The sequence below is a fragment of the Culex pipiens genome, chromosome 3 (genome assembly GCF_016801865.2).
Source record: "Culex pipiens pallens isolate TS chromosome 3, TS_CPP_V2, whole genome shotgun sequence".
Lineage (NCBI taxonomy): Eukaryota > Metazoa > Arthropoda > Insecta > Diptera > Culicidae > Culex > Culex pipiens.
The window spans coordinates 133,999,093-134,025,002 of NC_068939.1; the positions used below are offsets into that span (position 1 = coordinate 133,999,093).

The 25,910-nt window shown below is 37.2% G+C and overlaps 1 protein-coding gene across 1 annotated transcript; it reads left to right on the forward strand.

The window, feature by feature from the left end:
* Positions 1 to 25,230, forward strand: LOC120422480 (ubiquitin domain-containing protein 1). Its single transcript, XM_039585937.2, has 4 exons — positions 1 to 825; positions 23,987 to 24,382; positions 24,452 to 24,555; positions 24,612 to 25,230. The coding sequence occupies exons 1-4, from the start codon at positions 744 to 746 to the stop codon at positions 24,762 to 24,764; spliced, it is 735 nt and encodes a 244-aa protein (XP_039441871.1). The 5' UTR covers positions 1 to 743; the 3' UTR covers positions 24,765 to 25,230.
* The last annotated feature ends 680 nt before the right edge of the window (positions 25,231 to 25,910 follow it).

Genomic DNA, 25,910 nt, shown 5'->3' on the forward strand with positions numbered 1-25,910 from the left:
CGACGGTGGCGGTGATGCCACCGCCAGATCAAAGTCAAAAAGACAGCCAAAAAGGAAGGACCAGGTTGCCGTCAAACTCGTCAGAATTTCGTCGTCGTCGCGAGCGAAGAAAAAAAAAAGTGTGTGCGTAATTTTGACCTGGTTCCGCGGCGCGCCGGAAGCTGTGCAATATTTGCGGGGGAGGACGGTGCGGTGCCCAGAACCATGGGGAATCCGGAACAACGAGAGTGAGATTTTGGTCGTGAATTGCTAGGGGAAGGAAGAAAGGTGGAGCAAAATCGTCCGAATCGCATCGCCAACCATGATGGAGAACAAAAGTGGCAGCAGCAGGAAGGTGGCCACGGCCACCGTCGTCACCGATCGTAGCAACCTGCGGCGGAACGGGCAGTGATTTTTTCTGACATTTCGACGCAGTGTGACAGATCAATCGGGTTTGTTTGGTGTTTCACGGCGACGAACCGCGCGAATTGTTTACCAAAATGTGAGAGAGTTTCCTCGGACGTCGCGGAAAAGGGAAAACTTTTATTTCTATTTGTTACCGAAGAGATTTCAAAATAGTTTTTAACCAAATCGCGTGTTTGTGTGTAGTACAAAATTGCGCGGAACCTCGCTCAACCGAGTTGAGACGTCAAAATTGTTCAAATTCAGAGGGGATTCGTGTGTGAGTGCGCGCGCTAAAACCCGGAAGTAACCGAAGATTTCAGGCCGTCCCGAACCCGAATGAGATTGCCGCCAGGACCACGATGGGCAACTGCATCGGCATCAACCGGAACGATCCGGAAACGCTGGACACCGGCTCGGCGAACGTAACCCGGCCAGTCACGGGTAAGTGTCACCGACGGCGACGACCTTCAGGCGTCGCGAGAATACCAAGGCCGGACGGAGGTTTTCTCTTTTCCTGCTGGCCTTGCCTTGGCTCTCGGGCTTTGCTATTGGCATCACAAACACTGCAAGCCGAACGAACGAAAAAAAACCCTGATTTTTATCAGTTTGTTTGGTCTTTCGTGTGGCGGCTGCTATCAGCGCGGGGTTGGGGGGAAAAAAAGTGCACAGAACTTTAAATGCGGTGGCTCTGTGGTTTGTGAGAGTAATCAACCGCGGCGACCTTTAACCCGTAATCGAGAAGCGCGCGGCGTAATCGTTTTGCTCTGGGTAATGTTTGGAGTAATGACAGGATCATGCTAAATGTAGAGCATGACGACGCGGGGTGCAATTTGAATGTTTTTGGACGATGTTGGAAAATTAACAGTCTCAAGAGTTTAAAACAACCCGATTTAATCCTACCTGGGTGAGATAGAGCCTTTCTTACAGAAGGATATAACAATGGTAGAACATCTTTCAATTTATAACATCGACGTTGTTGACTTTGTTTATTTATAACGTCAGCACAAAAGAAAGTGAAATATTACAAAAAAATCTTATGATGAAAGCAAAGTATTATAAATGATATGTTTTCCAATAGAAATTAGATACGATGAAAAGCTTAGAAGGCTCCTGTTAAATAAACTTACGAAATAACGAAAAATTAAGTCTACTTTCAGGCGTTTTTAGGAGCACAAGCCGGATGAATGTTCTGTCACAAAAGTTTTTGCATAAACATTGGACAGTTATGCACAGATGGACAGGGCAAAAGAAACCGAAAAGCTACGATATCTTCAATGCTGAACAAAACATCGATAGGCAAGCTACTACAAAACGAATATATCTCGAGCCACAAACTATATGCACCAGCATTCGAAGCTCAACTTGACAACTTGACGACTTGGCGACTAAGCGTCGAAAATCGATGCAGTGTGATTTTTTGGCGATTTTTCCGATAAAAATTCATGCTGAATCGTCATATTTACGAAGATGACAATTATGTACAGCCATAAAGTGAAATCTATACCTTTCTTTAGTAAGAAAAGCAAAAGCTGATAATTTTTGTTTAGAAAACATTTGAAAAATGGTTCAAACTGTTTTAACTCTTGTACAACTATACTAAAGGAAACCATGTACGCAAAACCAAACCAATTAAGCTTAAGACTGATTCAAGTGACTGTGACTGTGTGTTTTGCTCAAAAGAGGGCATGTCCTGCAATCTTCGACAACATCTACAATGAGTTTGAGCCAATTCCGTACAACTTTCTAGAATAAAGTTAATGTTTTACCCTCATGCTGACGAGATACAGCCTTGGGATCAAGTCTCCCCACACTCTCCTACTTCAAAACAGCGATCACTAGTGAAGAGTTCGCAAAATACTGGGACGCTCGGGATGACATAGTTCTAGAAAGGAGAGCAGCGGAAGAAAAAAGACTACCGAATTTACGAGGACAGCAATAGTTACTGGAAGGAGTTACAGCTTAATTTACAAAACTTCTTTTTTAATTTATTGTTTCTTAAGTCGCATGCACTTAGTTGCCATTTTTTATTTTTTGAGATTTAAAAATAAATTTGCTATTTACTAGAAATTCACCAAAAATCAGGATCAACTCGGATCGTTTCGCTCCCTTCGGCAAAGTTGTAGGAAATTGAATTTCCTACAGGAATTTCACTTTTGGACAATTTTGGTCAAGAACTGCGCTACCTGGCAGCAAAATACTGTAACTATGTTTTTGTGCATAGGGGTTTTTTGTGCATAGAGGGTATCCCTGATGTCGATTTGTTTTATTGTCACCCTAACACACAGTCATCTTTTACCCTGATAGCGACTGTCTTGGAGGTTTTAAGTAAATCATTTTCAGGAAAAAAAAAGTTACGAGGTACATAAAAAGATTAAAAATAATAATCTCTGGCAAATCAAAGTGTTGCATTTAAAATGATTGAAACTTAACTGACAAATAGATCTGAGAATGTTGACCTTTAGGTAAACTATTTTGATATAGTTGCAAATTATCGTTTAACTAATCTCAAGATTTCAGTACCAAAAAGACGTAATAAAAAAAGTATAAAATAATGATAAGATTCAAATTTCTTTTTCAAATATTGTTCAAAAAAAATCAAAATCAAAATATTATCCAATCGGTAAAAATTTTCTCATACTGTACGTCTCTCGCCAAAATGGCGGAAGGTGATTATCATTGCAAATCAATGTACCTAAAAAATTTCTTCTTGGAAAGGTAGCTTAAGGCTGAATTTGAAATATCCGTGGTCTAGACAATATTTTACCTTTGGATTTTGGTGTGTTATCCAAATTTATGTTTTTTTCATATATTTTGATGGAGGCGCACGATCATCCATAAAGCTTCGTTTTTTTAATTTATAAATCGATCATTAAGGCCAGGATTCCTTCATTGATTCATTTAAGAAATAACAATTTAATATTTAAATTTATTAGATTTTAATAAATTAAATTTAAATTTGAGGTTGAATAAAAAAAATCAAATCAAATTATTCGCTCTACGGCATTGTCTTGGCGTTCTCGATTGCGAGATTCCTACTCGAAACCTAGCTGTCCGAAGCCTTGATTTTTGAGGCAATTGCAAATCTCTTTTTACATCTAAGCTTCCATCCACCCCGGGATTCGAACTGACGACCTTTGGATTGTGAGTCCAACTGCCTACCAGCGGACTCCACCGAGACAGGACACAGGGAGACGACTCCTACACCTGGGACTGAGCTAACGACCTAACCTTTTTTTTTAGGTTAGACCGGGGCCAACATTTACTTCTCCGTCCGACGGAAGGCGAGATCAGACAAATCTTGTCTCGAAAAATGCCACCGGGACTTTCTGGGATCGAACCCAGGCCGACTGGGTGAGAGGCAATCACGCTTGCCCCTACACCACGGGTCCTGGTTAAGTAAATAAATCCAAATTTACCTACAAAACTGTTCTTCTGAAAATGTTGCTTTCAAAACTGGAGATATTTTTAAATTTCTGTTTCAATAACTATAAAACTTCTAACCTAGAAACTTGTTTTTTTTTTTGTTTTGTCATTCGAACTTATTTTTCTTGAGAAAACATTACGCTTAGAGAGAATTTAAATAATCCTATCCATTAATGTTTTCAAAATTATAGTAAACTAATTTATAAAATACACAGAAAAAAAAATTATTGTAATATTCATCAGGAAATAGTGACAGATAGAGGGTGACGAGCGGGAATTCCCGGGAAATCGATCATTTTTGGACCTCTCGATTCCCGGGAAATTTGGTCGAAATTTTATTCTTATAAATATGAAAGCCAAATTATATAAACTAATCAGAAAACCATTTGAAAAAATCGAAATTGTCCAGAACATTGAGTGTTCAACGATCGATATTTATGTTCGAATAAACCAATGCTTTTATAATCTTCTTATTTAGAAAGTGTAAATTTTAACTTGTCAATAATTATAATTGAGTGTTAACAAAAGTTACATTGAAGCATACCTTGCAGGTACACCCCAGAAATGAAAAACACAAGTTTTTTTTAAATATTATTTCAATTTTTTATTTCTAAGAAAGAAAAGCATTTTTAAAATAAGTTCATTTTCTAAAAATAGTTGGCTCAAAATTGCAAAAATAAAGATACTGGGAAATTATATATTAGCTAATTTTAAATTTTTAAAAATCTAATAACAAGTTCATGCAAAAAGCTTCAGAATTCAGAAAAAATATATCAAAATGTAGAACTGTGAACTATAAAACGAGGCTACTTAAATTAACGTTTCATTGAATAAGTTTGAATTAATTGTAACTGAATTATAACATAACATGTTACTGAACAAATTTATTACATTTCTGTTGGCACTATTGCATAGTTTAAAAAAAAAACTTCCGGGTCCCGGGAATTCCCGGGAAATAGCAAAATACAACTCTCGATTCCCGGGAAATTGAAAATCTCGAGAATCGTCACAGATTTTGTGGTAAAAAAATGATAAATTTCACCCCAGAAAATGATGAATTTTCATCAGTTTTTGATGAATATTCATCAGGTTCACATTTGATCAGTAGTGCGGTGCCTGTGTGGACGCACAGTCCTGTTGCTTCGTGTTATTTTCCGTCTCTTTTGTGTCGCTGTTCGGGTGCATGGGGTGATTGGTCATTGTAATTAAATAATAGGTGCTTTTCGGGACGCGCAGTTCTGTTTTTTTATCTTCTTATTTTTTCATTGTTTTTTTTTTCACTCGCGTTCGTTGGCCGATGAGTTTTTTTGTGTTGTTCTCTTTTTATAGTTTTTTTTTTATAAAAACGTACCTATTTTTTTTTTGAGACTAGCAAGTCGTATTGCTGGATTAAGCCCTTTCTATATCATCGATGATTGGAAGGCACGCCGTCGAATATTTTTTAAGGCTTATGATATAAAATCATTTCAATAAATGAAGCCCTTCCTACGTCACCGTTGATCGGAAGGCACGCCGACGGGGAATTTCTGGAGAATCGCGGTCGAATTAATACTATATTTAAATCCCTAGATAGCTATCTTTCCGCAGCCGGCTGCCTAAGATTTTTAAAATTTCAACCGATAAACAAATTGCTTATGGTCGCATCACCTACCACAGTGAATCCTGACCTCATACCCATCTTACTAACCCCTCAAAACTCATGTGATACTTTGTCGGAGACGCAGCTGATTTAGCGGTCCCATCACTCAAGTATCGGCTAACATTCCCAACCACTTCTCCGTGTCTTACCTCTGGTCGTGGCCGGCGTCGGTATTGATCAGCATGATAGGGACCTTTGAAAATTGCGAAGGGGTGATGATTGGTTCCTACTTTTCATCTGTGGTCCACGGAGCAATGTTTGGGGGTCCTGGTCAATAACGAAGTAGCAGCTACGGGTAGACACCAATGCTATGCTATGCTATGCTAATATTCATCAGGTTCACATTTTCACACATTTTTTATGTAATATTACTTAAAAATAGAGGTAATATTTAACCTACCAAATTTTCAACATTTCAAAATCCAACTTTTTTTTTCTGTGTATTTAAAAATATATGGAGTCGGAGTCGGAGCCAATCATTTTTTGAAAGCTGCACAGAAAAAAAGTTGAATTTTGGAATGTTGAAAATTTGGTAAGTTGAATATTAACTCTATTTTTGAGTAATATTACATAAAAAATGTGTAAAAATGTGAACCTGATGAATATTCATCAAAAACTGATGAAAATTCATCATTTTCTGGGGTAAAATTAATCATTTTTTTTGCCACAACATCTGTCACCATTTCCTGATGAATATTACCATCATTTTTTTCTGTGTGGAGTCGGAGTCGGCTAGAGTTGGTAAGCCGGAGTTGGAGTCGGAGTCGGTAGGAGCTGAAAGCCGGAGCCACACCGCTAAAAAAGTAGTAATCCAGCTGCGTGTAAAAGGCCTGGGTGTAAAATAAATATTGCATTATTTTATGCAATTCTATGTAATTTTACACCCTAAAATATGTAGCTCATCAGTATGGGAAACCTACTTGGCCGAAATGTCAAGCTCATATATGCGTTTATCCTCACAGCGTTTCATCGGTCTGATGGCCGAGTGGGCTAAGGCGTCAGTCCTCACTGTTGGTGCTGAGTTTGATTCCCGTCGGTTGCTACTTTTTTTTGTTTTTGCAAAAAATGTACATGCAGTGTGTAATATTAAGTGTTTATTTTGACGAAGGTAATGTGCATGCTTTTGCATGCGATTTTACCATCGGATTTTTTGCTGTGCAGTGTCGGAGTTGACTAATCTCAGAAAGCTGGAGGCGGAGTCGGAGTCGTCTGAAATATGATCCGACTCCGCAGCCCTGATTTTATAGCCTTGCCTCAGTGAGGTGAGGGAGGAAAAAAATTTGATGATTTGTGCAGGTTGAGAAAATAGCAACTTTTCTTCGCTAGTTCTAGAGAACTTCCGTAGAAACATTTCAATAGGGCGAATCTGCGTTTGTAAACAAACAGTCTATCCCCCTCTTACTCTGCGTGAACTGTCACTTGAGCATAAGGGATATACTGCTTGTTTACAAACGCAGATTCGCCTTATTAAAATGTTACTGACTACGGACTTTATCGCGTTTTGGTGCAATATTATAGCAAATTTTCGAGTGCTTTATTAAATGTTGTAGCATTGTTTTGAGTTTTGACACTTATCTTGACGGCAAGTTACATTAAAGTAACAAAAAATCTGCTCTGGTTGCTTGTTGGGTGGTACCCGACAGTTACAATGTAAATCAAATTCAAATTCCCAACCTCAAACGTATATTACGCACACGTGTGTTTTGATTTGCTTTGAGTTTCGAATGATGATGGCGCGGCGAAAGGTGCCCTTTATGGCTCCCCCTCTCCTCCCCTCCTTTGTTGAGCCACCAGAGAAGAGGCACAGGTTCGGTTCCGCCCCGTGGTCATGTGAGTGGCGCAAATCGATAACCACACCACCACCACCACCACTTGATGCGAACGCAAACCCTTATCACGGCACTCGTAATTCACGATATGAGTGGGGAGAGGAATTGCTTGGTTATTTCGGGAAGGAGGAGGGATCCCCCCCCCCATTAGCGTAAGTGTTGAAGGAACGATGCCAGCTGGAGCTGCTGCTCTCTTTCAGTCGATGGCGACCTTCAGGTGTGCGTTCGGAAGTCACTGATGGCATTGAAGGCGATATGGTGAAAGCATATTTTCGTTGAGCTATCCAGCTAAGCAGAACCTGTCAATGTCAATAACGGTGCATGGGATTACAATCGGTTGGCGTTTGAACGGGGAAGGCACATTGTAGAAACCAAGCCTCTGTTCTAAGCTTGCTCAAATGATTCTAATATTTAGCTACTGTTAGGTAATTCGAAATTGTGAAAAAATATGTTTTTTTAATCATCTCGATTAGGTTCAGAAGAAATTTAGCACTATAAAACCAAAACAGAATCCACATTCATTCAGCAAATCCCTGCGTCGCACTGAAACCAAATTCGTCGCATTTACAAACAAACTGTGCGGCGAGACACTTTACAGCTATGGCAAATTAATGCTGAGTGTGCTGTGCTGATCTTCTCTCTATCACTTCCCTAATCTGATGGCACAGACACTCAGCCATCAAAACGGAATACATACGCAACCTATCGGGTAGAACCTGCCGGTAGATCGTGTAAGGGGTGGTGTCATTTATTGAGATTTCGAGCCAAAAAGATGGAAGATTGTTGTTCTAGGAATTTTGGTTTAGTACAGGAGAATCGTCACGTAATTTTGCATCAAATTAAGTTTTAAAATAGTAGTTTATACAACAAGTTACAAAAAGAGGTTTTTTTCAGCACGAGTCCTACATTTATCCAACGAGGTTCACCGAGTTGGATAAAAACGAAGAGTGCTGAAAAAATCAAGTTTTGCAACGAGTTCCATACAACATTTTTTGCAATTCCAAAAAAAAAACACTTATTGAAATTTTGTGTCAAATTTTCATGTATTTTGTCAATTAAATCAAAAAATGTTGAAAAGTGTTACTTTTCGAAACAAGTGCTGAAAAGTTCAACTTTTCAGCACCCATTTGAGTGCTGAAAAGTGGAACTTTTCAGCATTTGCATTTGGCATTTGTGTTGCTAGTCGATTCTGTTATTTTTGGTACAGAAAAGTATGCTATTTCGTCGTTCAAGAATGACAGGAAAAGTAAGTAGTTTTACGACGGAATTGCAAAAACATTGTTTTGCATTTCTATTTGTTAAAAAATAAAAAAAAGAGGACAAATAACAAAAATAAATTTTTTAACAATATCAATGCTCGCACTGCTAGGTGAATGCCAATCTTGTTTCACCAATTCTCAGCGTCGTCATCAAATCGGTGCGTCTTCTTCCGCGTATAATCGCCGGTGATCGGTGGCTGTCATTCCGCAGATCGTCGCCGTCGTTCTTCATCGTCACATGTCGATTTTTTGCTATTCAGACTAGCAAGTGCATTTTTGCCACTTATCGTACAAAATTTGGTTCCATGTTACGCTTTAATGTTTATTTTAACGTTTTTCTCGAAACGTTGAAAATCCGACTTGCGTCAAGAGAGCACGAGCTCGTGTCAAATTCTGACGTAGATGGTATTTTTGGGTTGGCATTTCGTAAGTGTTTGGACTAGGTGAAGAAGTTTGGAATTTAGGTATATCATGCAGATGTGCCTAGCTGGGGAGCGGGATTTAGCAACTGCCGCTTGAAGAACTGACTATGGCTTGTATTGTTGGCGTTGTAGCTGCTGTCAGCACCGGTTGGTGGTGATGATGGTGTTGGATGTGGTGAGACACCTATCGCACCTTGCGCGGGGACGCAAATATTGATCGATTTATTAGCGTATCAGAAGTGGGTTTACTGATTAAATTAAGTAAATATATAAATGTCTAAAGGCGACTACCGGAATACTAAACAGCTGACACTGATGCTGGCAGTCGCTTAATGTTAAAAAAAAGATTTTAAACCTTTTAAAAAATGTAGTTATAGTTTCTAGAATTATGTTATATTTCTGAATGTTGCATTTCTTGATTCAAGGTTGATATAGTAGAGCAATTCTCTACAAAATTGGTCTTTTATTTATTTTATTTTTTGTATTTGCCTTCAGTATGCCCAAAGAAGCCATTTTGCATTATTAGTTTGTTCATATAATTTTCCATACAAATTTGGCAGCTGTCCATACAAAAGTTATGTATGAAAATTTAAAAATCTGTATCTTTGAAGGAATTTTTTGAGCGACTTGGTGTCTTCGGCAAAGTTGTAGGTATGGATAAGGACTACACTGAAAAAAATTATTTACGGTAATTTTTTTGGTTAATTTTTTAATTTCACTTTTTGTTACTAAAACTTTATTTGCAAAAAAACACTATTTTTATTTTTTTAATCTTTGCATGGTAATATCTCAGCAACTAAGGGTCGTATCAACAAAGTTCAAAATAGCAAAATATAGAGCTGTTCAAAAATATTTTTTCAAAAGTTAGCAAATATGGGCACCAATTTAAAAAAAATGAATAACTGCGACTATTTTTAAAAAGTCACCTAAAAATGGCTCTAACTTGAAAACGGTGCACTTTATCAAAATTTCACTACAGTATTTTTTGATTAAAATTTATATTTTACATCGAAAAGTTAAATAGATTAAATTAAATAGATGTCGCGACCAATATTTCGACTTTTTGAAAACATCAGTATTGATTCCAAAATTCATAACTCTGTATAAGGTTTTTTTCACAACCTGAAAATTTCTTAAAAGTTGGCATTGAGGTCCTCTAAAACATATCAAAAAACAAAAAAAAAAAATGTTTTATTGCAAATCAAGTTTTAGTGACAATAAGTTACATAAAAATCACGAAATCTTTTTTACCGTGTTTCATTTTTTTCAGTGTAGTCCGTATCCATACCTACAACTTTTCCGACGACACCAAATCGATCAAAAAATTCCTTCAAAAGATAGAGATTTTTGAATTTTCATACATCATTTTTGTATGGACAGCTGAAAAATTTGTATGGAAAATTAAATGGACAAACTAATGATGCAAAATGGCTTCTTAGGGCATACCGAAAGCACCACAAAAGTTTCAGCCTGATTAAAAAAATACAAAAATAAAAATTAAAAAATAGACCGATTTCGTAGAAAATTATTCAGTAAACAAGACAAATTTCAAATAATCTTTCAAAAAAGTATTTTTTTACAATGCAATAATTTCAAAGTTGCAATCCAAAGTCCCACATTTTAACGTCTTTTTTTATCGCGTACGTCACAGATTAATCACCTCGGTGACAGCGCAGCTCAGCTACTGTCACTCGACGTATACCGCGCAAGCAACATATTTTTAGTTCACGGTCCCCTTCTAGGGAAATTGGATTAGAAAGTAATAACGTGTGTGCACAGGTATTCCGGCGGTGGATGGCGTCGCGTCACTCGCGATTGTTGCGCTGCACGTGTTTCACCCCGTGGATTCCAAATTGCGTATGGCGTATCGATTTGTTTGCGGAGAAGGAGACTGAACGGGGGTTGACCATAAGCCACGTGGAAAAAAATAAAAAAATAAAACGTATTCAGTTCTGGCAAGGACGTGTAAATTTATGCGAAAACTTTTGTTTTGTTTTTATTTTTGTATGACTGAAATTTCGACAGTGTACTTTTGCTTTCTCTATGGGCAAAAAACCTTTTGACGTCATTAGTTTGTTCAAGAGCAATTCCATGCCAAATAGGGAATCGGTTGTACCCGACCCTCTCCGATTTCAATGAAACTTTGTAGACATGTTATCCTTCGCTTATATAAGCCATTTTTGTGTATATGGAGCCAGTTCCACTCGATAATGACATTTGAGAAGGGCGTAAGTGTTTTAAATATTTTTGTAATTCGGAATTTAAATATTTCTGTATCTCGAAGCCGTTGCATCGTATCAAAAAGTGGTCAAAGACAAACTTGTAGGAAATTTTACGGGCTTTTCGATAAAAATACACTGAAAGAAAAAAACACCCAACTTTTATGAGATTTTTTGATTTTTAAGTTTAAAAGTCAAATTTGAGGGGGAGCCCACGATTTTTTTTCGTTCAAAATTTTTGTGAAGATAGCCTAAGATGTTACAAAAAGACTCACGAAAAATGCAGGATGGAGCAACTCACCTAAAAAAATACAAAAATCATTTACTGAAACTGTTTTTTTGAAAAGTGCTCTAAACGTCAAAATTTTCAAAAACCGAATACGGGAATCGATTCTCCAGACAATTTTACATAAAAGTCTCCATATTGACCATTGTCCCAAGTCCAATCCTTGTGAAGTTACAGCGGTTTTAAAAATAAAAATGTAGAAAAAATAGGTTTTTTGATGGTTTTTGGCAATTTCTATATGACAGACTTGATTTTTCAGTCTCGTAAATATTTTTAACGGAAAGCTCGTCCAATTTCCCATAAGTTTGTCTTTGACCACATTTCAATTGGATGTATGGGCTTACAGATATAAGCTAATTTACTATCCAGGTTACTATACTACACTGAAAAAATATGATGTTTTCAATTATGAGCAATGTAATTAGCTTATATCTGCAAGCTCATACATCCAATTTAAATGTTGTCAAAGACAAACTTATGGGAAATTTGACGAGCTTTCCGGTAAAAATATTTACGAGACTAAAAAATTAAGTCTGTCATATAGAAATTGCCAAAAACCATCAAAAAACCTATTTTTTCTACATTTTTATTTTTAAAACCACTGTAACTTTACAAGGATTGGACTTAGGACAATGGCCAATATGGAGACTTTTATGTAAAATTGTCTGGAGAATTGATTCCCGTATTCGGTTTTTGAAAATTTTGACGTTTAGATCAATTTTGAAAAAAAATCAGTTTCAGTAAATGATTTTTGTTTTTTTTTAGGTGAGTTGCTCCATCCTGCATTTTTCGTGAGTCTTTTTGTAACATCTTAGGCTATCATCACAAAAATTTTGAACGAAAAAAAATCGTGGGCTCCCCCTCAAATTTGACTTTTAAACTTAAAAATCAAAAAATCTCATAAAAGTTGGGTGTTTTTTTCTTTCAGTGTATTTTTATCGAAAAGCCCGTCAAATTTCTTACAAGTTTGTCTTTGACCACTTTTTGATACGATGCAACGGCTTCGAGATACAGAAATATTTAAATTCCGAATTACAAAAATATTTAAAACACTTACGCCCTTCTCAAATGTCATTATCGTGTGGAACTGGCTCCATATACACAAAAAAGGCTTATATAAGCGTAGGATAACATGTCTACAAAGTTTCATTGAAATCGGAGAGGGTCGAGAAAAAAGTACCTGAAAAATTCCTGTTTTGGGCTGGAATTGCTCTCAAATAAATCTCCATATTATTTTGGAACTGCTTCAAAACATATCCTGTTAGACATTTTAAAATCTGTGATTCTAAAGCTGATTTTGGATTGATTTGGTGTCTTAAATAAAAAATCCTTTTTCACTTTTTAACTAAATTTGATAAACTTGATCAAAATAACCATGTTTCTAATATCTTTCTTTTTTTTTGCGTAGGTTACATGTGAAAAATCAAAATGAAGAATTTAAGAAAGTGGCCTGTCCTTGTCATACTGGTCACGTCTGCAACATTAAGCCGTCACTTTTCATAATATTTATAGTTTAAGTTGCAGCTGATCAGCAAATGTAAGTCAAAATAGGAAAATTGTTAAAAAAAATTCAGCTTTTCGAAAATATTTTTTGCTGGTGAAAAGCTTCATCATTTTTTTTTATTTTAATTTTTTTCTTTATTTTATTATGTAACGCAAAAATAAAATGGATTGCAATTCTGGTGGACAATTTTTTAAAAAATTTCCACGAACATCACAGTTTTCTCAGCAAAAAAATAACTCCAATTCCCGATTTTGCATCATGAAACAACAAACGAATGTGTTGCAAAAGATCGAATGACATAAAGTCGAATGGAAAAAACGTCGAAAGGACAAAAGATCAATTCCATTTAAGAAAAAGTCTAAACCGAAAAAAAAGTTCTCCGATCGGGATCATTTTTTTTCTGTTAGTTCCTTGGCCAAAATAATTACACCCGTATTTTTTGTTTGGTCATTAGGGTGACCTACATCGTGAGTGGTTCAGAAAATGTCAATTTTCGTCATTTTGTGCAAAAACCACTTTTTTCAAAAAATCATATCTCCGCGCCATTTTATCCGATTTTAGCTGTCTTAGACACAAAAGAATGGTGATAAATTTGGCTATTTGGGAAAAATAGTAAGAATTTTCGAAAATTTTGCTTAACATTTAAAAAAGTCGTATGACAACTTAAAATGGCGTTTTGCCCGTGTCTGGACCAAAGAGCCTATGTTTGAAAATATTAAAAAAAAATCGGTAAATTTCACCTAACATATCAAGAAATTGACGATGTCAAACCATACGTTTCCGAGAAATGATTTTTTTGAAAATAAAAACTGAGTTTTTCGTCGCGTCACGCGCAAAAACAGGAAAATAACGAAAAAGAGAAAAAACACTACTTTTTTCACTGAAAGTGCGCTAACTTCAAAATTTCAGAGATGACCTATACATGTTTGGGTATCAAAATTTTCGTAATTGAAAGGCGCAACTTTTGCTACCCAAACATGTATAGGTCATCGCTGAAATTTTAATGTTATCGCAGTTTTTGTGAAAAAAGTTGATTTTTTGCGCGTCGAAAAACTCAGTTTTTATTTTGAAAAAATGAGATATGATTTTTTCTCATGTTATGTGAGATTTTCCGAGGAATCCGATAAAAATATTTTCAGACAAAGGCTTTTTGGTCCAGACACGGTCAAAACGCCATTTAAAGTTTTTATACGACTTTTTCAAATGTTAAGCTAGATTTTTAAAACTTTTTACTATTTTTCTCAAATAGCCAAACTTTCTTTTGCGTCTAAGACAGCTAAAATTGGATAAAATGATTTTTCAAAGATTTTTTTGATGTGGTTTTTGCGAAAAATTACGAAAATTGCCATTTTTTGAGCCACCCTAGCACGATGTAGGTCACCCTAAAGGCCAAACAAAAAAATACGTGTTAAATTATTTTGGCCAAGGAACCCCCAGAAAAAAGTTTTGAGCCCGATCGGAGAACTTTTTTCGGTTTAGGCTCTTTTCAAATGGAATTGCAGTATGCAGCTATATTTTTAAAGTCATATTTTTCTTAAGACCTACTGTGACCATGAAAGACAGATTTAAAAATAATAGAAAACTTGCCACTATATTTAAGAAGCAAGACTTTTTGATTTTTTGAAACTATTTAAATTTGAAAGAATGTAAAAGTCTCTAAAATATTCCAAATAAAATACAAGCTTAAAACATAGTTCAGAAGTAGTATTTTAAAAAAGAACCGTAAATATTTGAGAGAATTGAATAGCATAGCATAGCATAGCATTGGTGTCTACCCGCAGCTGCTACTTCGTTATTGACCAGGACCCCCAAACATTGCTCCGTGGACCACAGATGAAAAGTAGGAACCAATCATCACCCCAATTTTCAAAGGTCCCTGTCGTGCTGATCAATACCGACGCCGGCCACGACCAGAGGTAAGACACGGAGAAGTGGATGGGAATGTTAGCCGATACTTGAGTGATGGGACCGCTAAATCGGCCTGCGTCTCCGACATAGTATCACATGAGTTTTGAGGGGTTAGTAAGATGGGTATGAGGTCAGGATTCACTGTGGTAGACGATGTGACCATAAGCAATTTGTTTATCGGTTGAAATTTAAAAAATCTTAGGCAGCCGGCTGCGGAAAGATAGCCATCTACACACAAAAAAATATTTCTGAATGTTACATCATTTATGATGTAACACTTTTGCACGTCATTAAACATTTAAATTTAAATGAAATTTGATGTAAATTTGCAACAAATTATACGTAAAAACATGATTTTACGTGTGATTCAACCGTTTACGTCTAATCTCAAGTTTACAGCAACTGAGTTTACATGTGATTCATTTTTTCCGTGTCGAGTAAATTCACATATTTTTTTCTGTGTAGGGATTTAAATATAGTATTAATTCGACCGCGATTCTCCAGAAATTCTCCGTCGTCGTGCCTTCCGATCAACGGTGATGTAGGAAGGGCTTCATTCATTAAAATTATTTTATATTATAAGCCTTAAAACATATTCGTCGACGTGCCTTCCGATCCTCGATGTTATGGAAAGAACTTAATCCAGCAATGCGACTTGCTTGTATCAAAAAACAAAAAATCGGATCGATTCTATCGATAACTATATAAAGAGAACAAAAACTCATCGGCCAACGAACGCGCGAACTAAAAAAAAATTAAAAAAGAAGAAGAAGAAAACCAATCACCCCATGTACACAAATAGCGACACAAAAGAGACGGAAAATAACACGATAAAACAGGACTACGCGTCCCCTCAGGCACCGCACTACTCCGTTAATATTTGAGAGAATGGAATAATTCACAAAATCATAAGAAATGTTTCATAAAATATAAAATAAAAACTTTAACAATATTTTAGTAGTCTAACTTTTTTTTGCCGATCTACTCATATTTGAAAGAATTCAAAAATTAACATTGAGAATAAGCGGACAAAGTTCCCATCTCGACCTTTATGAAATTGATGTAAGTAAACGCTTAAATTTCTTCAAGGTATGATAGATTTGGGCTCCCTGAACACGTTCCAAATTACAGAATTGACTTTTAGTGACTTCCCTGCGGAAGAATAAAGTTGCAAACTTCAGGTATAAATACTTTGATATCATTCTAAAAAAAACCAAGCGCCTCAATTGTTTTGTTTTTGCTCAGAATAAAACCATAAAGGCGCCTGGCTTTTTTAAAACGGAACCATATAATTTGTACTCGAATTTTAGAACTTTATTCATTTGCAAGAAATTCACTAAAACTCAATTCTGTCGATTGGAGCATGTTCAGGTAGTCCAAATTAATCATACCTAGACGAAACAGAAACGTTTACTGCAATCAACTTCCAAAATGTGGAGTTGTAGTTTCATTCGATCAAGTAGGTAAAGGAATCCCAATCTAGAGGTCTTGAGTTCGATTCTCGTACCGGGATGATGAAGTTTAGTAAAAAAACCCCTTATTTTTTTGATGATGAATCAAATGATGCAAAATGGCATCTTTGGACGTATGGAATCGATTGGCAAAGTTTCCTTCGAATTATGAAAATCATGAAATTTGATTCGTGAAAACGATGACGTGGTTTATGGACGCCCCCTCCCCCTTCCAAATCGTTCTGAATAATTTCGGAAATCCAAAATTCCAAAGAAATGGGGTTGAATCAATGCATGCATTCATTACTGCATATTTAATGCGCTGTCGCGCGCGATCATTTGATAAAGTGGAATCGATAGAGACAACAACAATAGAACAGAACAGAATAGAAAAGGTTAAAAAAAGGGGGGGGGGGGGGGCAGGGGGGCATTTTCCACCCATAAGGCGCGCACGGCGATGTGTGGTGAGTAATGTTTTGAAAGTCGCCAGTTTTGTTTGCTGGCGGGGGCGACGACGACGACGATGACGATAAGCAAAATGAGGGTCATTAAGGGGTACACCTGAGTAGTGTTGTTTATTGCTGGGTGGCGGAAAACATGTGTGAGTTGGAGAGAGAGAGCGAGAGAAAGTAAAGGGTTCTAAAGGGAAGGTAGATTTTAAAAATAAAACTTGGACAGGGGTAGCAACAGTATATTGCAATTGATTTGTACTTGGATGTTATCGTCCATTAAGGATTGGACCGCCATGTGAGCGCGGTGGCGGTGTCCTCGGCCAGGACAGTTGTGCATGATTTGACTAATTGTAATTGGACATACAATGTACAGAAGGGTGGTGCTCCTTTGATTAGTTGGTTCGCTTGCATTGGTCACCTGTTAAATTGTAGGTTTGTATGAAAAAATAATGGATGGGTGAGGGTGGGATTGACATTTACTTTTTCCTAGGCCAAATTAATTAAAGTACAGGTTAGTCACCTACTTTTACAAATTAACTAACGCGCCATGGGCTTCCTATGCAAAAGAATGTACGTACATTTGTGAGAATAGTCACTTAACATTACGCACTGCACGGGGTTTTGAACCAAGCACTCACGGAGAGGACTGTGCCTTAGCCGACACGGCTATCAGACAGTTGAAGAGTGGACAAAATCAAGGAGTTATTCTCTAGAATTTCGTTTGTTAGAGAATTGATTTTTTAAAAATGTTTTTAGTTGAATAAACATGTTAAAAAAAAAAACATACACAAAATTTGTTTATACAAAGCCGAAAAAATCCGAAATCTCTTAAAGTTTCAATTAAGAGCGAGTCCACGAGCAAAGCATACCCATCTCGCATCGACCTCACCAATCTGCCTGAAATTTTCAGGGGTTGTTTGTAAATATAAAACTAGCATCTGGCCAAAATATGAGCACTCTAGGTCAACGGGAAGTGGGGTAAATCGGGACACAAAGTTTGAAGGTTCAAAAACGTAAAAAATCTTAAAAAGGCTATAACTAAGGCAAAATTCAATTTAATTCCAAAATTCAAAATGCATCTTAAAGGGCTTCAAAAATGCAACAAAATGCAGGGTAGAGCATCCCAATTGGTTAATTCTAAAGGGAGTTATTGGCATTTTAGTGAAAAAATAGCATAATTTTCAAACTGAAATAAAAAAGTGTTCCATCCAGATATCAACTCGGATCGACCTGCAGCTTGTAGGGGACATCTGGGACTACCATCTGAGACCGCTTTGGGTAAGGCAGTTTAACATATTAAATAGACACTTTTACTTTTAGTGAATTTTTTGGTAGTAAATTTTTGCTCAGAGGACCCCTTAGATCCCATTTTATGGTGATAATTTTATCATAATCGTGTTCCTGAGACAATTTCACATTAGAAACATGCATAAAAATGTTTGTTTTCATCCATTTTAGCCCTTTAAAAAATGAAAGTTAAAAAAAACTTTGATTCACATTTATTGAAAATCAAGTTCGTTTCCAAGGATACTAGATGACACCAGAAAAAAAGCAGCTTCTTATTTTTTTTTTATCTTTCATTTTTTAAAGGGTTAAAATGGATGATAATATACATTTTTATGCATGTTTCTATTGTGAAATTGTCTCAGGAACACGAATATGATAAAATTATCACCATAAAATGGGATCTAAGGGGTCCTCTGAGCAAAAATTTACTACCAAAAAATTCACTAAAAGTAAAAGTGTCTATTTAATATGTTAAACTGCCTTACCCAAAGCGGTCTCAGTCTCAGATGGTAGTCCCAGATGTCCCCTACAAGCTGCAGGTCGAACCGAGTTGATATCTGGATGGAACACTTTTTTATTTCAGTTTGAAAATTATGCTATTTTTTCACTAAAATGCCAATAACTCCCTTTAGAGTTAACCAATTGGGATGCTCTACCCTGCATTTTGTTGCATTTTTGAAGTCCTTTAAGATGCATTTTGAATTTTTGAATTAAATTGAATTTTGCCTAAGTTATAGCCCTTATAAGATTTTTTACGTTTTTGAACCTTCAAACGTTGTGTCCCGATTTGCCCCACTTCCCGTTGACCTAGAGTGCTCATATTTTGGCCAGATGCTAGTTTTATATGTACAAACAACCCCTGAAAATTTCAGGCAGATTGGTGAGGTCCAAACGACGTCCCATACAAAGGGGTATGCCCTGTTCGTGGACTCGCTCTTAAGTAAAACATTAGTTTTTACTCGGTGTCATCTAATTGGTCTACATTTCTCGACTCGCGATTCTCGGATACTATTAATTCGATTTTCAATGATTAAAAATAAACTTTTGTGTTTTTTTTGCTCTTTGCTACAAACATAATTGCGATTTTTCAGAGTCAGAGTCAGACTAGGCTTAATGATTTTTCACGCTCAAAAAATGCAAATTTCACGGTGGCCATAATTTCAAAACACCAAATTCACGAAAATTTCTCGGAACGTAAAACATGTTTAAATAACTCGGAAAAACTTATGTTTAAATCACAGAAACTATTTTTATGCTTCATTATATATTATTCTTCAATAAACTAAAACAAATCATCACTGAATTCGAACGAGACACAATAAATAACTCTGGAGTTTTTTTTTGAAAAGGTCCAATAAACCAAATTTTCAGTTTTTGCTTTTTGGGTGTTTTTTAATATTCCTGACGGTTCAAGGCGGTTTCAAAAACACCCAAAAAGCAAAAACTGGAAATTTGGTTTATTGGACCTTTTCAAAAAAAAACTCCAGAACTTTCCTAAATTCCAAAAAAAGTTTCCACGTGGTTTATGGATGGGGGCTCTATATGTACAGTAGTTGTTCGGTAACTTGGCGTTTTTGACTGGGCTGCTTTTTAACTGGGCGCTCGATAACTGGGCCGTAGCCCACTTAAAAAGCAGACAAACGTCAAAAAACCAAAACAAACCGGAAAGACCGAGGGGTTAATGGATCCAATATCATGTTCACTAAATAAAAAAAAACTATTTTCAAACTTTTATTTAATTTCAAGTCACAATCAAAGAAATATCAAAAGTAAGCATTGTAAATAAATTTGATTAACTTTTAATTTTATATTTCATCAGGAAAATATTATGCATCGATGGTCCCCTCGTTATTTTTTGTTCAGCCCAGTTAGCGAGCAACATTCGGTGGCTGGGCTACGTTCTCAGCCCAGTCACCGAACAAGTACTGTATTTTGAAACGAAATGTACACAGTAACAAAAATCATGGTAATATTACATCTGGAAAGGGGTACATATTTTATGTCAGAAAAAAAATGTGTAATTTTAACACTTTTCTGGTGTAGTGTCACTTTTTCAGTTTAAATTGAGGTAAAATTACATCATAAAAAAGGTAATATTCAACCTTCCAAAATTACACCTTCCAGATTTACACAATTTTTTACTGTGTAGGGCATGCGTATTTTCATTTATTGGAGTGTCTTTTTTAATATTCGACAAATAATGCTAAACAAATTTCGCTGATTTGCATCTATTTTTTCTTTTATATTTTATTGAATTTCATATCAAAGCAAAATTTGAGATAATTTGACTTTTCTGCGACATTTTGTCCAGTTTAAAATATTTTTTCAGGTTTTCATCTCACTTTTCAACAAATAAAAAAAAATATTATGATGCGATAGGCAAAAATAATTAAATGAGTTAAAAAGTTCAATATTTTGTTCAAAATCTGAACAAAAAACAAAAACTACCGTAAACTGGGGTGACTTTGATAGCCCGGGGTGACTTTGATAGGTTTTTAAAATGCCCATCAAATTAATATCTAAACATTTTTGAGAATTATGAGTATGCAAGCATTAAGGGACAGCTTATTAACGAACATATAAGCAAAAATGTGACTGTTATATTGGATGTATCAAAATTAGTGGCCAAATCAAAATTCTATCAATGTCACATTCCCTTGTAGACAATCATTCAGTGAGGTACTCCTGGATTTTAGCTCCTGAAAAGTGCTTAAAAAGTGCAAAAATGCCTCAGGGCAAGAAAAAGAGGCGGTCCTCACCAGCAGGATCGGCAGATTTGAAGAAGCTAAAGAATGCCGAAGCGCTACCTGCAAAGCCAGGCAGTTTGAGCAAGGACGCTCAAAAATTGTCTGGAAACCAGTTCGCTACCCTCCCTGTGGACGTGAGCGAGAAGGAAGAATTTGAACGACGGGAAAAGTTGCCACCCATTTTTGTGAAAACATCGTCATCGGATTCGGTGCGAAAGTGGCTGACTGGGTTTATCAAATCTGGTGCTTTACGTGCTTCCATTCGCTTGTGTGCTGATGGACTCAAAATTCTGCTACCTACCAGAAAGGATTACAACTACGTTCGGGATTTCCTGAACAACACAAAGATTGAATACTACAGCCATGACGATCCAGGTAAACGCCCCATGAAACAGGTCCTCCGTGGCCTGTATGACATGGATGTGAGTGTGCTGAAAGAAGAGCTCAAAACTCTTAAGTTGAACGTGATCGAAGTCTTCAAGATGACGAGACACAACAAGGACATCAAGTATCGTGATCAACTGTACCTGGTTCATCTCGAGAAAGGATCGACAACGCCGTCTGAGCTGAAAGCAGTTCGGGCTATTTTCAACATCATCGTGACTTGGGAACGTTATCGTCCAGTGCACCGTGACGTGACGCAATGTTCGAACTGCTTGCAGTTTGGACATGGTGGAAGGAACTGTTTCATCAAGAGTCGTTGTGCAACCTGCGGAGGTGAGCACAAAACACAAGCTTGCGAAACAATCAACGAGAACATCGAAGCGAAATGCTTCAATTGCGGCGGCGACCATTCGACCAAGAATCGAAGCTGCCCAAAACGAGCTGAGTTTGTAAAAATTCGGCAGCAAGCGACGACGAGGCACCAACCAAATCGTCGCAAAACACCACCAACTTTCACGGACGTGGATTTTCCTGCTTTGGCGTCACCAGGAGCAGGATCTACTCGAGTGGTTCCAAATCTGCAGCCATTGCCGTTGAATCAGCGGCAAAGAGTTGCAGAGCATACAACACCTCCAGGCTTCAGTCAGCAACCGAGGGAAAACCAACCAACATCAACGGGTGAAGGCAGTAGTGACCTGTTTTCACCACAAGAACTTCTGAACATTTTCATCGAGATGACAACAACTCTGCGTGGGTGCAAAACACGCCAGGAACAAGTAAGAACTCTTGGAGCATTCATCTTAAAGTACAGTTCGTAGTTTACTCGTTCTAGTGATTTTTAATATTTCAATGGATTTATTTATTTTTTAGTTTTAGGTTAGGATTAGTTATTAAAGTGATTTTTTTTTTCTTTTTTACCCAAATGTATTCAATTCAATGCAATAATGTAAAACAATTTGAAGCAAATAAATAAATGTGATTAGTTAATAATAAAACGAAAAATACAACAAAGATGAAGAGCATTAGGCCATACCACTTATCATGTAAAAGAAATGTAATTATTATAAGAATGTTCAATAAAGACATATTTAATTTAAAAAAAAAAAAAATCTATCAATGTCACCCCGGGCTATCAAAGTCACCCCAGTTTACGGTATGTGTTATTTTTCAACTTCCACGGGAACCATTCACCCAAATAATCAAATATCGTAAAAATTAAACAAGACTATGATTTTTTTTAATTGCTAAAAATAACTCAATTCAATTTTTAAAAAAATTTGCGCAATCTTTAAAAAATGTATCACAATATACTTGTTTAGTCATTTTCAAAAAGTTTTGGGTGAAAATGCCAACATTTCTTCGCTGAGAATCACTGAAATCAAATGATTAATGTTAGCTTCCTTGTGATAACTTGATGATTCCGAGAATATGTTATTTACTGTGGGAGATTTTTGTTAACGTGATTTAAGTATTCGCAGCATTCATTTCTGAGTAAATCGTCGCTTGTGTGCTATCGAAGAATTGTTTGCTAACTATTCTTCAAATGGTTCATATCAAGCTTTTCAATTGAAAACTAATTGAAGTTAAATCTTCAAATTTCACTAATTTCACGCTGTCCGCGAAATCGTAAAAATTCACTAAACCTAGAAATTACTTTCTTTTTCTATAAATGCAAGATTTAAGCTTACTTTAACCTTAAGCAAATGCATTTCAAGGCTGGTACAAATTTTATTTGAAGTTTAAGTTCCTCGGCTCTAGTCAAACTCAAGTGGTTTAACAAATTACAAAAGCAAATCTAAAATTAAAATTTACAGCTCAATTTTGCGAATTTGTAAGCAGTAAGTATCACAAAATGCTCTATACATTTTTACAGTTATGATACTAGCAAAAATTTGCCAAATATCAATATCAAAACATTTCGAGCCAAACATTTAATTAAAGCACAAAATCAAAACGTAATCATTCGGGACTATTCCACTTTTTCATTCATTAGTCCACTCTCTCCTTGAATTCCAAGAATCAGATTGACAGCAAAAAAAAATCTATTGAAAAAATTAATAACGCGTAAGGGCACATCAAAATGTTCACTCTAAACCAAAAAAAGAAAAGTTCAAATGTGCCCTTTTATTTTTCGTTAGTTTTTCGTAGTTGAGAAACTTTTCATACATTATTAACACTAATTAACTTTAAAACATAGTTTGGTTTACTTTTCACTAAGGATTTCTGCAAAAAAAAAATATGGTCGAATCGAACTACACATTTTGATTTGCTCACGCAGCTGCAGTATTTCAGGTTCCTGGCGCTTATTTGGTGTAAGCAGATCGTGAAGAACTTATTAGCATTCGTGTTTCGTAAAGTAGAGATCTACATACTGACATGGTGGGCGCCGTTGGTGGTCTGGTTTTAGCAATCGTGGTGTTTTATCTTTTTAGAGCATTCATACATGCTGTTGATAAGGACTGGATTGTCGAAGCCTATCATCGGTAGTGCTGATAGGGTAGTACGGTCCTGTTCAGCAACGGTCGGGCAACCATGGGGAGGCTCTCAAGCTCATGCGTATGCTCATCTTCCGTTTTCCAGTGATTTTTTTTGCAGTTTCTACAAAGGTTCACGTGGTTTATGGATGGCCCCTACATATAATAGTCAAATAGATCAATCGTACTGAAAATCGTTTCGATTTATTCTATTGTGTGCGTAAAATGCTAGGAAGTCTAAAGTGGAATACTGGTAGCCATCCTGAAAAAAAAAACTTTTCTTTAATTGTACTCCATTTCTCCGCTCTCCCCGAACAGGAACCACCTCCGGCTACGTGGGCACCCAGCGCAAGAACCACCCCCTGTGCCACGAGACGATCCGCTGGAAGTCCGAGGTGCCGCTGACGGAGGGCCAGCTGCGCAGCAAGCGGGACGAGTTCTGGGACACCGCTCCGGCCTTCGAGGGCCGCAAGGAGATTTGGGACGCGCTGCGGGCGGCCACGTTCGCCGCCGAGGCGCTCGACTTTCAGCTGGCGCAAGCCATCCTGGACGGGGCCAACATCTCCGTCCCGAACGGGTACCTGACCGAGTGCTACGACGAGCTCGGCTCGCAGTACAAGCTGCCGATCTACTGCTTGTCCTACCCGATCAACATCGTGAAGGAGGATTACGGGCGGGACTCGCCCGCCGAATACTCGGAACCGGTCGACGGAGGTTCGGACGCCGAGCGAGATTTGTGGTGACTTTGAGAATTTGTTGTATTAAAATAAACTTTATTTTCAGGTACTGAAATCGTACTGAAGCTGCGACTATCGTCCACGTGTACAGATGTTAAATTACCAGTTTATTCTAAAGACACAATCGGTCAGTGTAAAAAGAAGTTACAGGTGAGTTCCGGGTCAAAATCAGCCTTCGGAGACACTAACTAATTGTTTTTCTCCAGGCCCAGGAGGGAATCGATGCATTTACACAGCGATGGTTCTACGGGGGCAAGCTGCTAGGTGATAAGATGCACATTGATGAGGCCCACATACAGCCCGGCTACATTGTGCAGGTCATTGTAAATACGGAAAAACAATCGCTGGCGATTAGCTAGCCAAGAAACCACAATCGACGCCCCCGCAGCAGCAGCAGCATTGCAGGTGGAGACCGGCCCCAACAGCAACAATCGAGACGACGACAAAGAAGAAGACGAAGCGGCGACCAGAACCGAACGAGGCGGCTGCCGCCGGAAGGCCACGACGCCGGAGGGATGGAGGTGGTCGTGCTCGTGCCCAATCCGGCCGCCGGCTGCCACAGTCGGGATGTGTTAATATCTATTAAATACTATTCAAATTGAGGTTCGAGCGAGAGAGAGAGAGAGAGGTTTCGATACTGCTGCGGAATGCAGCAGCAACAGCAGCAGTAGCAGTTTTTAACGTGTGAAGCAGACACCTTGTGGAAAACGCTAATGATTATGATAATAATAAAGAAACTAATTTAAGTAAACAAATAGTTATTACTATACCGCTAAGAAGTAAATAATATATTATTGAACAATAACAAAGCATATTTAAATTTTACTCTGCCGTTGTTTTTCCTTCGCTGAACAATCCGAATCGATGCCTCCACAGACAACAGGGTTTACAAAGTGCCGTCTGAGACTATCGCCAACAACTTCCCAAAGTTTGGGAACGATTGGTCAAGTCCTTACTTTGCACAAAGCGATTCAATTGTGTTCAATTTCAAGATACAGCGTCCTACAAACTGGTCTAAAACGTGTTTATGCACGAAAACTGCGTTCTAGACCAGTTTCGAAAACGATTCCGGCTTTGAAATATCGTGAAACGTGGATTTTTAAATACAAAAAAAAAAGTTTTTTTCTCATACAAGTTCCACAACTTGTACGAATCGTTCCCAAACTTTGAGAAGTTGTGTGGGCCCCTTAAAGAAACTGAAAAAATGTCGTGATTACTTTAAAAAATGTGGTAACGGAGCGTTTGGTACGGTATGTCCACGCATCCTTCCTCCCCTGTAGATTCTGTGAAATGTAGTGCGTCCATCCCGGGAATTCCCGGGACAAAAATCCCGGGATTTTTCCAAAACCGGGAATTCCCGAATCCCGGGAATTTTCATAATTTGTCCCGGGAATTCCCGAAATTGAAAAAAAAAATCAAATATTGGTCTGGAAATTCAGATTTGGTTGTAGAAATAGATGAACAGTTGAATACATAGTAATTGATACAAAATTTAAAGCATTACA

Excerpts from the sequence above, each read along its gene's own strand:
- LOC120422480 (XM_039585937.2), top strand. The coding sequence starts at position 744 with ATGGGCAACTGCATCGGCATCAACCGGAACGATCCGGAAACGCTGGAC. Across the intron at positions 826-23,986 it reads CGTAACCCGGCCAGTCACGG|GAACCACCTCCGGCTACGTG; the intron begins GTAAGTGTCACC and ends CTCCCCGAACAG. Across the intron at positions 24,383-24,451 it reads CTCGGAACCGGTCGACGGAG|GTACTGAAATCGTACTGAAG; the intron begins GTTCGGACGCCG and ends CTTTATTTTCAG.